This window comes from Rhincodon typus, chromosome 13, assembly GCF_021869965.1.
Source record: "Rhincodon typus isolate 14 chromosome 13, sRhiTyp1.1, whole genome shotgun sequence".
Classification (NCBI taxonomy): Eukaryota; Metazoa; Chordata; class Chondrichthyes; order Orectolobiformes; family Rhincodontidae; genus Rhincodon; species Rhincodon typus.
Window position 1 is genome coordinate 26,482,990 of NC_063344.1, and position 14,709 is coordinate 26,497,698.

Here is a 14,709-nt window from a genome sequence, read left to right on the forward strand (position 1 = left end):
CACCATCCCCCCAGACCTACCCCTCACTGAGGACGAACGGTCAGTCCTCAGTAAAGGGCTCACCTTTGTCCCCCTCCACCCACAGATCAACGACTACCGGTCACGTTTGGATATTGAGCAGTTTTTCCGCCGCCTCTGCCTCTGCGCTTACTTTTTCAACCGTGAACCTAACCCTCCCTCTCCTGACCCCTTCTCCCGCCTCCACCACACCCCCTCCTCCTGGACACCACCCCAAGGCCTCCTACCCTCCCTCGACCTCTTCATCTCCAACTGCCGTCGAGACATCAATCGCCTCAACCTCTCCACCCCCTTCACCCACTCCAACCTCTCCCCCGCAGAACGTGCAGCCCTTCGCTCCCTCCGCTCCAATCCCAACCTCACCATAAAATCCGCGGACAAGGGAGGCGCAGTTGTAGTATGGCGCACTGACTTCTACATCGCCCGGCCAGGCGCCAACTCTCCGACACCTCCTCCTACTGCCCCCTTGATTATGACCCCACCCCCAAACACCTAACCATCATCTCCCAAACCATCCACAACCTCATCACCTCAGGTGACCTCCCACCCACAGCCTCCAACCTCATCGTTCCCCAACCCCGCACTGCCCGCTTCTATCTCCTTCCCAAAATCCATAAACCTGACTGCCCTGGTTGACACATCGTCTCCGCCTGCTCCTTTCCCACCGAACTTATCTCCACCTATCTCGACTACATTTTCTCCCCCTTGGTCCAGAAACTCCCCAACTACGTCCGTGACACCACCCACACCCTCCACCTCCTCCAAAACTTCCAAATCCCCGGTTCCCAACACCTCATCTTTACCACGGACGTCCAATCCCTGTACACCTGCATTCCCCATGCAGATGGCCTAAAGGCCCTTTGCTTCTTCCTATCCCGCAGGCCCGACCAGTCCCCCTCCACTGACACCCTCATCCGCTTAGCCTAACTCGTCCTCACCCTCAACAACTTCTCTTTCAATTCCTCCCACTTCCTAGACATTCGGGGTGGCCATGGGTACCCGCATGGGCCCAAGCTATGCCTGCCTCTTTGTAGGTTACGTGGAACAATCCCTCTTCCGTACCTACACTGGCCCTAAATCCCACCTCTTCCTCCGCTACATTGATGACTGTATCGGCGCTGCCTCGTGCTCCCATGAGGAGCTCGAACAGTTCATCCACTTCACCAACACCTTCCACCCCAACCTTAAGTTCACCTGGACCATCTCTGATACCTCTCTCTCCTTCCTGGACCTCTCTGTTTTCATCTCTGGCAACCACCTGGAAACTGATATTCATTTCAAGCCCACTGACTCCCACAGCTACCTAGAATACACCTCCTCCCACCCACCTTCCTGCAAAAATGCCATCCCCTATTCCCAATTCCTTCGCCTCCGCTGCATCTGCTCCCAGGATGAGGCATTCCACTCCCATACATCTCAAATGTCCTCGTTATTCAAGGACCGCAACATCCCCCCCTCAGTGGTCGAGAACACCCTCGACCGTGTCTCCCGCATTTCCCGCAACTCCCTCACACCCCCTCCCCGCAATAACAACCAAAACAGAATACCCCTCGTCCTCACGTACCACCCCACCACGCGCTGATCCAACGCATCATCCTCCGACAATTACGCCATCTGCAATCCGACCCCACCACCAAAGACATTTTTCCCTCCCCACCCTTATCTGCTTTCCGGAGGGACCACTCTCTCCGTGACTCCCTTGTCCGCTCCACACTCCCCTCCAGCCCCACCACACCCGGCACTTTTCCCTGCAACCGCAGGAAGTGCTACACCTGCCCCCATACCTCCTCCCTCACCCCCATCCCAGGCCCCAAGAAGACTTTCCACATCAAGCAGATGTTCACCTACACATCTGCTAATGTGGTATACTGCATCCGCTGTACCCGTTGTGGCCTCCTCTACATCGGGGAAACCAAGCGGAGGCTTGGGGACCGCTTTGCAGAACACCTACGCTCGGTTCCCCCTCTCTCCCTATTTATTTCAGAACCCCTTTTCCTTCCCCCATTTCTGAAGAAGGGTCTAGGCCCAAAACGTCAGCCTTCCTGCTCCTCTGATGCTGCTTGGCCTGCTGTGTTCATCCAGCTCTACACCTTGTTATCTCTGGTCATTACGACAGGCAGGAAGATTATGGCTAGACAATGAACTATATACAATATATGCATGGAATGATCATTTGGGTAACATTTGACTGAGGAATTCCTTTGCCTGCCTGCTTCCTCTTCCCATCAACCCTCTGCCCACTACAGATGCCTTTTCTTTCCAATGAGAGAACATTTCACTGCTCCAGCTGCCCTCCTTCACTATTGCCGCCTACTGGTGGAAGTCCTTGCTCAGCTCCCTTGTTCTACATTTTCCTAACCAATGTGTTCAGAGATGTTATTGTACACCTCTGGAGCAGAAAGGAGTTGAACCCAGGACTCCTGGTCCAGAAGCAGCAGCACTACTACTGCACCACACCAGTACTCTCATTTCCCTGGCTAAATGCCCTCTATCATTGTCACCAGCTGCTGCTGGAGGTTTCATTACAGGAAGAATATAGGAACGTACAAAAGGTGTTCAGCCCTTTAGACCCTTAAGCTTAATTCTCAGATTTAGGAGATGATCATGGCTGAAACTAACTCCGATTACCCACTTTTGGCACATAATCCTCAATAGCTTTTGGTAACGCAAATCTCTCAATCTCAGATAGCCATGCCATAAGAAATTGAATGACTTCATTCAGCTACTCAAGTTCAATGCATGTGATGTCTGTGATATTGTGATGTCTGCTCCCACACCAACCTGTCACTTTGCTTAATAGTCCACACCACAACTGAATAGCAAGCGACAGTCCCTGGAACAAAGGATGTACAACTAACATCCAGATACTTTACTTCACTCTTATACATCTTCCAGACTCACACATTCCATATTACCTCCACAAAGCCCCATTATAAAGCTGTTGCTACATAACAGTGCTACACAATCTCTGACATTCTCCCTGCTCTCTTGCAGAGCAAGGCGGCAAAAAATAGAAGGACCAGAAAAAAAAACAAAGGTGGGCACAAATCACTGCATCTCCTGAGGCCTGGAGATTAAAATGGTTCTCCAGACCAACCTGTGGCATTGAACATTGGTGGGAACATTAAAGTTGACACCAGGTCACTGCCTTCTGCAACTTCTCAACTCCCACCATAGGGAACCCCCAGGAGACAGAAAAAGACACATCTTGTTGAGCTTTTTATCTTTCGTTCATCAGGACAATTTATACAAATACAAATTCAAGGAGAAAACCAATATTTCTACTGCATGAGAGCAGCGTGCTGATTGGTTAGTAAGTAGACTCTGATTGGTAGAGGCATTGCTGTGGATGATGTACCCATTAATGCTGATAAACAGTTAAAGAACAAAGAACAGTGCAGCACATGAAGAGATCCCTCGATCCACCAAGCCAGCACTGACACATGACACCCTCCTGAACTAAAAATCTTTCTCCTCTATGCAGTCCATATCACCCTATTCCCTGTCTATCAGGCATTTGTCAAGATGCCTCTTAAACACTGCTATTGTATCTGCTTCTACCACCTCCACTGGCAGCATATTCCAGGCACTTACCATCCTCTATGTAAAAGGCTTGCCTTAATGTCTCCTTCAAACTTCTCCCTTTTACATTAAATCTATGTTCCCTTGTAATTGACATTTCTACCCTGGGGAAAAGACACCAACTACCCATGCCTCTCAATTTTGTAAACTTCCATCAGGTTGCCCATCATTCTTCATCAACATTCAAGTGAAAAACAAACTAAGTTTGCCCACTCTCTCCTCACAGCTAATACCCTCCAGACCAGGTAATATCCTTCTCTGTACCCTCTTCGAAGTCTCCACATCCTTCTGGTAGTCTGGCAATCAGAACTATATGCAATATTGCAAATGTGGTGGAACTAATGTTCTATACAGCTGCAACATAACTTTCCAATTGTTTTACTTTATGCCCTGACCAATGGAGGCAAGCATGCTATAAGCATTCTTGACCACCTTATCCACTTGTGTTGCCACTGCAGGGAACTATGGACCTGTACAGCTCGATGTGTCTGTATGTTAATGCTACTAAGGGTCCTGCCATTTACCATGTACTTCCTTCCTGCATTAGATCTTCCAAAATGCATCAGCTCACATTTGTCCAAATTAAATTCCATCTGCCATTTCTCTGCCCAAGTCTCCAGCCTACCTATATCCTGTTGTATCTTCTAGCAAGCCCCCTCACTATCTGCAGCTCTCCCAATCTTTGGGTCATCCGAAAACTTACTATTCAGGCCACCCACATTCTCCTCCAAATCATTTATACATATTCCAAAAAAGAGGTGTGCCAGCATTGATCCCTGTGGAACACCACTGATCACAGATCTCCAGTCAGAAAAATACTGTTCCACCACTATTCTTTGTCTTCTATGTCTAAGCTAGTTCTGTAACATTTTATCAGCTCACCACAGATTCCATGTGACTTCACTTTCTGTATCAGCCTGCTATAAGGGACCTTGTCAAAGGCCTTGCTAAAGTCCATTAAGATAACATCTACCACCCTGCCCTCACTCATATTGTCACTTCTTCAGGAAACTCAAGTTTGAGACATGACCTTCGCCACACAAAGCCACGCTACTTATCACTAATAAGTCCATATTTTTCCAAATGTGAGTAAATCCTGTCCCTAAGAATCTTCTCCAATAATTTCCCCACCACTGACGTAAGGCTCACTGGTCTGTAATTTCTTGGACTCTACCTGTTGCCCTTCTGAAATAAAGGAACAACATTTGCCATTCTCCAGTCCTCTGGGACTTCTCCTGTGACTGAAGAGTCATAAAGCTGTACAAAGAGGATACAAATCTCCCTTACAAGGTTCCAGAAATTTCCTCCCTCAACTCCCTCAGTATTCTGGGATAGATCCCATTAGGTCCTCAGGACTTGTCTACCTTAATGCTTTTCGATACACCCAAGTTCTTTTTTACCTTAGAATATCAACATACTCTTCACTAGACTTGCTATCCACATGTCCTTCTCCTTTCCGAATACCGATGCAAAGTATTCATTAAGGACCTTACCCATTTTCTTTGGCACCATATATAAATTCCCTGCTGTGCCCCTGAGTGGACCTACACACTTCCCCTAGCCACACTTTTGCTCTTGTATAAGTATAAAATGTCTTGGGATATTCTTTAATCCTGTTTGCTAAGGACATTTCATGACCCTTTCAGCCCTCCTAATTCCTTGTTTAAGTCCTTTTCTGCTTTCTTTATATTCTTTGAGGGCTCTGTCTGTCTTCAGTTCCCTAAACCTAACCTATGCCTCTTTTTTCTTTTCAACTATGCTCACAATTTCCCTCGACATGCAAGGTTCCCAAATCTTTCCACCTTGATCCTTCATTTTCACAGAAACATGTTGGTCCTGATCTCTAACCAACAGGCCTTTAAAAAGGTTCCCATGTGACAGATGTGGATTTACTCTGAAGTTATTGAACTCAGCAACTCATGCAGTTAAGGCAACTTTCTACGCTCATATAGGTGATGTTGCTATGAGATCCCTGTTAGGCCCTGCTCCTGCAAATATATTTGTTGGATTCCTGGAGAAACATACCCTCAACGGAATAACACCTAACTCCTACCCCTTGCCTATTTCAATAACTAGATGATATGTTTGCTATATTTCAATCCTCAGATGCAAGTAAGAATTTCTTCATTACTTGTTGGATTCCATCTTGCACTTAAATTCATATTTGAAATGGAATAGTCAGACATGCTCTCTTGCCTTGATATCCTAGTTGAGAAATTGCCCAGGGGATTCTCTATTACTTTCTACTGAAAATCTGCATTCAATGGTAAGTATATACCTTGGGATTCGTACAGTTCCACGAGCTAGAAGTTGCCCTTCTTGGCAACTATGTAAAGAAGGCCTGAGGCATTTGTTCACTTTGCAGACTTGATGCTGAAATAGGGTGCATCAAAGACATCATGCAGGATAATGGCTACCTCAATGAGATTACTTCTAACTGTATATCATGCAAATTCATGGAAACAAACATTCTTGGCCAGTCTGTCTCATAATTCCCTGGTAAGGTATCTCAAAAGTTTGAACAACAAGTGAAGCTGTTTCACACTGCTGCTGTGCAGTAGCAATATGAGTGGTGCTCAGCACTGACAGGATGTTGTCATCAAGCAAAAAGATGTTCTACCTATCACACAAATCAACAACGTAGTGCATGAATTTCAACATGGTCAACATACATGTAGTACAAACTGTATATATTAATACATAGGGCACTATTAATTGCAGTCAGAAAGAACATGTGCATACATTGCCCCTGTTTCAACTCAATAAAATGGATAACAACCATTTGCTGGTTCATTTCTCAGGGCATTACCCTGACTAATTCGAATCAATAAAATTGAAACAAAGTCTGGCAGTTATCTGTCAATCAACATTAATGTGTGCATCCTCCATGGCAATGTCTCTAGCAATCACAGTCCTCATGCCAACCAATTGGCTCCCTCTTTTCATGCAGTTCTCCATGCATCGGTATTCTTGTAGTTTGTTCTTGTGATTGCAAGATTAAAAGCTTTAATAGAATGTGTCATTTTCACCAATACTCAGTGTTACCAAACAACTATTAATATGTACTATATTATAAAGAGCTCACATATTTCCAAATACATTCTGATCTCTCATTATTGTAAGTATTTTTGAGACTAGTTACAGCCTAACATACAGCTACGGTATAATATTCTTACCTCCATTTATTACATTGGTTACAATAATATTCAAATCCTGTTTATCATGTAGAAGACTGCTTTTAAGCTCCTCAGCTGAAGTTACTAAATCACTTTCATCCTCTTCAAAAGGTGCCAAACACTGCTGGACTTCATCTCCTTAATAATAAGAAGAAAAGGTGCAAGATTTAAAACAATTAATTTATCAATGAAGACAAAATTAAAACATTTCCATGGATTAATGCAAAAGAAAGAGTACCCAGGATGCTGCAAATTTGAACTAACAACAGAAAATGTTGAAAAGTTGTCAGCAGGTCAAACAGTATCTATGAAGCAAGAGATAGTTAACAGGCTGAATTTTACAAGAAATGCAGGAGGGTGACATTGGGTTAAAAAGCAGGTCCTGAGACCACAATTGCCAGCAGTGAGACCCACTCAACAACTTTATCAAAGACTGTCTACTAACTGGCCAATTGCAAGGTACAGCAGAGAGCTAGCCTTCTGGACATCCTAGCTGGTAGATGATGAAGTGTGAGCCCAGTCTCTCTAGACACTGGGATCATTTTTTCTGCATCCAAAATACAACTCTAGTGCTTAAATGGCTCTGCTTGTGCCTTTCCTGGACATTGGGGTTTGAGTTATTGTCAGTCATATCTTCTGAGGATATACTTTGTCTCCAATGAGTCATCTTCTTTTTCTGTTTTCAGTGTGAATATTTAAATAGTGGACCTACTTCTCATGGGGGTTTATTGCATGCTATAGATCACAAGGAAGGATGGCAGCATGGTTCCTGATGGTGCCAGACAAAGTATAGAATGAGCAACTCCAACGCATCAACAGCACTACGAGAAGAGGCGGTCACTGTTGAGGTCTACATGAGAACATGGACCTCAAGCAGGTAAGTGAGAAAAATAAACCCCAAGTCCTGGCCAAATCAAGGGTGGAGTGAAAACTCCTCTCATTGTGGTATTGGGGCCACTGCCAGTTGCCTAGATTTTGGCTTTTGTGGCCTCACCCACAAGTGTGGTAGGAGGGACTTTGCATGCTCCACACAAACACAGGTAGGGCTTGCCCCACCATCAGCAAAATTCTATCAGCATCATAAGAAGGCCTTATTTGTGCCTTTAATAGTATATGCCTCCAATCCTCTCTGCATCTGGTCCCTCTGCCAGTAAAATGTCCCACCATGCCGATCCAGCCTGGCTGCTTGTGAAACAGAAACTGCCTGATCACAGAGCTGTAATTGAGAAAGCATTTGGGACATTGAAAGTGTTTTTGTTTGGGGGTTGTGGATGTCACTGGTTGGCCAGCGTTTATTGCCCGTCCCTAGTTGCCCTTGAGAAGGTGGTGGTGAATTGCCCTTCTTGAACCGCTGTGGTCCTCCTGCTGTGGGTTGACCCACAAACTGTTAGGGAGGGAATTCCAGGACTTTGACCCAGCAACAGTGAAGGAACACCGATATATTTCCAAGTCAGGATGGTGAGTGGCTTTGAGGGGAACTGGAAGGTGGTGGTGTTCCCATGTACCTGCTGTCCTTGTCCTACTAGATGGAAGTAGTCGTGGGAGCTTTAGTAAATTTCCACAGTGCATCTTGCATACAGTATACACTGCTGCTACTGAGTGTTAATGGTGGAGGGAGTGGCTGTCTGTGGATGTAGTACCAATCAAGCGGGCTGCTTTGTCCTGGATGGTGTCAAGCTTTTGAGTGTTGGAGCTGCACCCATCCAGGCAAGTTGGGGATTTCATCACTCTCCTGACTCATGCCTTTTAGATGGTGGTCAGGCTTTGTAGCGGGGGAGAGGGGAGGTGGTGGTCAGGAGATAAGTCACTCACCAGAGAATTCCTAGCTTCTGGCCTGCTCTTGTAGCCAGTGAGTCCAGTTGAGTTATCTGAAGAAGGGTCTAGGCCCAAAACGTCAGCCTTCCTGCTCCTCTGATGCTGCTTGGCCTGCTGTGTTCATCCAGTTCTACACCTTGTATATCTCATAGTACAGTTGAGTTTCTGGTCAATGGTTAACCCACCCCTTTCCCCACCTCATATGTTGATACTGAAGGATTCAGTGATGGTAATACCATTGAATGTCAAGGGGCGGTGATTAGATTGTCTCTTATTGTGATGGTCATAGTCTGGCATTTGTGTTGTGTGAATATTACATCTCACTTGTAAGCCCAAGCCTGGATATTGTTCAGACCTTGCTGCATATGAATATAGGCTACTACAGTATCTGAGGAGACATGAACGCTGCTGAATATTGTGCAATCATCAGCAAACATCCCCACTTCTGCCCTTATGATGGAGGGAAGGTCATTGATGAAGAAGCTTAAAATACTTGGGCCGAGGACACAATCCCAATGTGCTAAGAACAAAATAAAGAACAACGAACAATACAGCACAAGATCAGGCTTCTCGGCCCGCCAAGCCTGTGCCACCATATTTTTCCCTTCCATACTGAAACTATCTTCACTTACAGGATCCATATCCCTCTATTCCCTTCCTATTCATGTAGTCGTCCAGGTGCTTCTTGCATGCTGCTATTGTGTCTGCTTCCATCACCCCCTCTGGCAACATGTTCCAGGCACACACCACTCTTTGTGTGAAAAACTTGCCTCGCACATCACTTTTAAACTAGCTCCCACCTCCCCCCCAAACCTTGAACCTGTGACTCTAGTAATTAACCCCTCCACCCTGGGAAAAAGCCTCATACATTCCATTCTATCCATGCCATTCACAATCTTATAAACTTCTGTTACGTAGCCTCTCAACTTCCTGCATTTCAGTGAAAACAGATACAGTCTATCCAACCTTTCTTCATAGCTAAAATCCCCCACACCAGGCAACATCCTGGTAAACCTTTTCTGTACCCTCTCCAAAGCATCCACATCCTTCTGGTAGTGTGGTGACCAGAACTGTATGCAATATTCCAAGTGTGGCTTAACTAAAGTTCTATAAAGCTGCGGCATAACTTGCCTATCCTTACACTCAATGCCCCCTCCAATGAATGCAAGCATGCTATAAGTCAATACAGTGTGTAGTTGGAGGAACACAGCAGGTCAGGCAGCATAAGAGGGGCAGGAAAGTCGACATTTCATGTTCACACCCTTCATCAGCATGCGATAAGCCTTTTTTAAATACCTTATCTTCCTGCACCACCACCTTCAGTGATCTGTGGACCTGCACACCCAGATCCCTCCACATATCAATGCTCCTAAAGGTTCTGCCATACACTGTATAATTTCCATCTTTAATTGACCAGACAAAATGCATCACCTCACACTTGTCTGCATTAAACTCCATCTGCCATTTTTCTGCCCATGCCTCCAACTGATCTATATCCTGCTGTATCCCGACAACCCTCCTCACTATCCGCAACTCCACCAATCTTTGCATCATCCGCAAACTTACTAATTAGACCAGCTATGTTTTCCTCCAAATCATTTATGTAGATCACAAACAGCAGAGGTCCCAGCATTGATCCATGTGGAACAGCACTAGTCACAGCCCTCCATTCTGAAGAGCATCCTTCCACTGCTACCCTTCATCTCCTATGTCTAAGCCAGTTCTTGCCAGCTGACCACTGATACCATGTGACTTTACTTTTGTATAAGTCTGCCATGAGGGACTTTGTGAAAGGATTTGCTGAAGTCCATGTAGACAACATCAACCACTTTTCCCTCATCAATCATCTTCATCACTTCCTCAGAAAACTCAATCAAGTTCGTGAGGCACGACCTCCCCTGCACAAAACCATGCTGTCTATCACTAATAAGTCCATTTGCTTCTAAATGCATGCATATCTTGTCCCTGAGAACCTTTTTCCAATAGTTTCGCTACTACTGATGTGAGACTCACAGGCCTGTAATTTCCAGGATTATCCCTGCTACCCTTCTTAAACAATAGGACAACACTGGCTATTCTCCAGTCCTCTGCGCCCTCACCTGTGGCCAAAGAGGATACAAAGATATCTGTCAATGCTCCACCAATCTGTTCTGTTGCCTTCCTCAATATTCTGGGATAGATTCCATCAGGACCTGGGAACTTATCTACTTTAATACTTTTTAAGACACACAACAATGCTTCCTTTTTAATAGCAACTTGGCTTAGAAACTCAACACTCCATTCACTGAGATCATCCTCCACCAATTCCTTCTCTCTGGTGAATACTGACACAAAATATTCATTTAGGACCTCACCTACGTCTCCTGGCTCCGCATATAGATTCCCTCCTTTGTCCTTGAGTGGGCCAACCCTTTCTCTGGCTACCCTCCTTTTTACATATGTATAAGAAGCCTTTGGATTCTCCTTAATCCTGTTTGCTAACGACTTTTCATAACCCCTTTTAGCCCTTCTAATTCCTTGCTTAAGTTCTTTCTAACTTTCCTTATATCCTTCAAGGGCTTCATCAGTTCCCATCCTCCTAGACCTTATGTATGCTTCCTTTTTCTTTTTGACCAAGGTCATAGTATTCCTAGTCATCCAAGGGTCACATAACATGCCATATCTATCTTTCATTCTCACAGGAACATGCCACTCCTGAACTCTTATCAACTGCCATTTGAAATACTCCCACATAAACAATGTAGATTAACCCTCAAACAGTCATCTCCAATCAAAATTCTGCAGTTCCTGCTTAATATTTTTGTAGTTCACCTTCTCTCAGTTTAACACCTTCATCCAAGGACTGCTGTTATCCCTATCCATGAGTATCTTAAAACTCACCGTATTATGGTCACTATTCAAGAAATGCTCCCCCACTGAAACTACACTCACCTGGCTGGGCTCATTTCCGAAAACCAGGCCCAGAATAACCCCTTCTCTGGTTGGACTGTTTACAGATTGTGTCAAGAATCCCTCCTGAATTGTCCTTACAAATTTTGCCCCATTCAAGCCACTAGCACATAGTGAATCCCAGTCAATATAGGGGAAGTTAAAATCACCCATCACAATAACCCTGCTGTTTTTATTTCTTTCCAAAATTTGTCTATATATTCTCTCCTCTATCTCCTGCTGGCTGTGGGGATGCCTGTGGTACACCCCCAGCATTGTGATTTCACCTTTCCTGTTCCTGAGTTCTACCCTTACTGCCTCATTGCATGAGTCCTCTGATGTATCCTCCCTCAGTAAAGCTGTGAGATACACCTTTACCGTAATGCAACTGCCCCACCTCTTTTACCTCCCTTTCTATCACACCTGAAACATCTAAATCCTGCAATGTTCAGCTGACAGTCCTGTCGCTCATTCAGCCAAGTCTCTGTAATCGTAATAATGTCATAGCTCCAAGTACTAACTAAAGCTCTAAGTTCAGTTACCTTGCCTAATATACTTCTTACATTGAAACACATGCATTTCAGACCACCTCCCCTGCTCTTTTCAGCAGGGTCTCCCTGCCTGCTCTTGTTCTTAATCATGTTTGCTTTGGTTTCTACCTCTCCCTGAATTTCTGCCTCTACTGCTCTACTCCTCTGTTCCCATCCCCCTACCACAGTAGTTTACAGCCTCCTCAACCACTGTACTAAGTATCCCGCTCCAAGGACATCAGTCCCACTCCTGCCCATGTGTAACTTGTCCAGTTTGTACAGGTCCCATCTCCCCCAGAACCAGTCCCAATGCCCCATGAATCTGAAACCCTCCCCCTCACACCATCTTTGGAGCCACATGTTCATCCACATATCCTGCTGTTTCTACTCTGACTAGCTCATGGCACTGGTAGTAATCCTGAGATAACTACCTTTGAGGTCCTACATTTTAACTTTCTTCCTGGTTCTCTATATTCTGCTTTTAGGTAAAACAAGAGATGAGGTTCTATGTCATGAATACCAATGTGTACCATGACCACTGACTGTTCACCCTCCACCTCCAGAATGTCCTGCAACTGCTCCAAGACATCCAGGACCCTAGTACCAGGGAGGCGACACGCCATCCTGGACTCTCGTTTGCGGCCACAGAAACGCCTAACTATTTCCCTTACAAGTGAAGCCCCTATAACTGTAGCATTTCTATGCCAATTTCTCCCTCCCTCTGCAGCAGAGCCAACCATCGTGCCATGAATTTGGCTGCTGCTGTTATCCCTTGAGAGGCCATTCCCCTCAAAGGTGTCCAAAACAGTATATCTGTTTTGCAGGAGAATAGCCACAGGAGATTCCTGCACTGCCTGCTTAGCCTTCCTGCTCTGCCTGGTGGTCACCCATTCCTGCCTGTGAAGTCTGAGTCTGCAGTGTGGCCACGTCTCTATATGTGCTCTCCGCAACACTCTCCGCCTTGCGAATGCTCCATAGTGTCCCCAAGCACCGCTCCAATTCCAAAACTCGGGCTTCCAGGAGCTGCAGCTGGAGACATTCCTTGCACATATGCAGGTCCCTTGCACAGGAAATGTACCCGGCTTCCAACATCAAGCAAGAGGAGCAAACTCCGATTTGGAGCTCTCTGCCATGTCTTACTCCTTTAACTTACTTAATACTTACAATGTTAAATACTTTTAATACTAAGTTGATGCTTCTGATGCTCTCTGCTCTGATAACAATTTCTCAAAACTTACCTATTACTCACCAACAACAGTTTCCAAAAACAGTTTGGGATTGTGCTCCTTTACCTGCTGGAACTCTCACTGTCGACTGCCCTCTCAATGTTCTTTCTCCTCTGAACCTTGCCTCTCCCTATTTTTTGGTTAGAGGAGGAAGGAGGGATGGAAACATTACAGTGATGTAATGCTTGGGGCTAATGGTTCCTTAACAGCAGGTTTGTCTTCGATACCCTTCACGCCCACGCTGACTGCAAAGTCCACTCCCAGAATGCAAATGAGCAGCAACTCAGCACTCTCTGTTTGGATGTCGAGATGTCCTGAAGCTGGGATGACTGACCTTCAGCAACCACAATCATCTTCCCATGCACCAGATATGACTCCAACTAGTGGAGAGTTTGACCCCTGATACCCATTGATTACAGTTTTGCTCGGTCTCCTTGATGCCACCCTCAGATGTCAAGGGCTGTCATTCTCATCTCACCTCTGGAATTCAGCTCTTTTGTCCATGTTTGACCCATGAGGTCAGGAGCTGAGTGGCCCTGGTAAAACCCAAACTGGACTTCGCTCAGCAGATTATTGCCATGGCAGTATTCAAAGCTGGGTCCCCAGAACAATAACTGAGTTTCTACATTAATAGACTAGCGATAATACCACTAGGCCTCCCTTGTGATTCAGATGTCCGGACAGAACAGCACCCACTCTTCACTCTGCACCAGTCAATGATCATGGTCTGCTCTAACTTGAAACAGCAGACAGCAACAATAAGGACTGGAAATGCAGGAGGAGGAAGGTGATGAGCACTCTTCTTGTATGTGGAGGAAGAGGATAGGAAGGTGGAAAAATGTGATGGGGACGAGGGTACCAGGAGCTGCGTACATAGCTGAGGATGCTGAGTATAGACTGACTCAGGCACGATTCACCCAAATCCACACGAACGCCAGCGCACAGCAGCCCTACCACCAACAACTCATTCCTTACAAAGGCATCAATTACCTGTCATTAACTCTTCACCAAGTGATTAACACCACTTCTTCACCACTTGACAGGCAATAGGTAAGATTGGACAGTAGAGCAATAAGTATTGCAGCTCCATAAATGTTATGGTACATAGCTATAAAACAGAAACAGTGTAAAGTGAACGCCCTTGGGTAGCCACTCAACTTCCAGCATACAGATGACCCAAGGCGAGAGGAGTAAGTGACAGCACAATCCTCTTCGGTGGTACAGACTTAATAGCTGAAGGGCCTCTTCTGTACTATATGAAACAATGATTCTCTGAGAGGCCCCTTTATTTGATCTGACACTCAGGACAACCAGCTCAGATACTGGCACTGGAATCTTGTGTAGTGTAGGCACATGGTGATCCATCCAGGCACAATGCTTAGAACCAGCCCTAGGAAAGGATTGTACAGTTACCTGTACATTGGAAGACAAGGT

At 45.5% G+C, this 14,709-nt stretch overlaps 1 protein-coding gene across 1 annotated transcript in view; it reads right to left on the bottom strand.

Annotated features, from left to right (window-relative positions):
* Positions 1-13,099, bottom strand: part of LOC109918929 (NACHT, LRR and PYD domains-containing protein 3-like) — a 54,032-nt gene extending 40,933 nt beyond the window's left edge. Inside the window, exons 1-3 of the mRNA XM_048604569.1 lie at positions 12,937-13,099; positions 6,777-6,914; positions 3,116-3,175 (exon numbers count right to left, since the gene is read on the bottom strand). Coding sequence (XP_048460526.1) covers positions 3,116-3,175; positions 6,777-6,914; positions 12,937-13,099 — 361 coding nt within the window. The remainder of the gene's footprint in view (positions 1-3,115; positions 3,176-6,776; positions 6,915-12,936) is intronic.
* Positions 13,100-14,709: the final 1,610 nt, after the last annotated feature.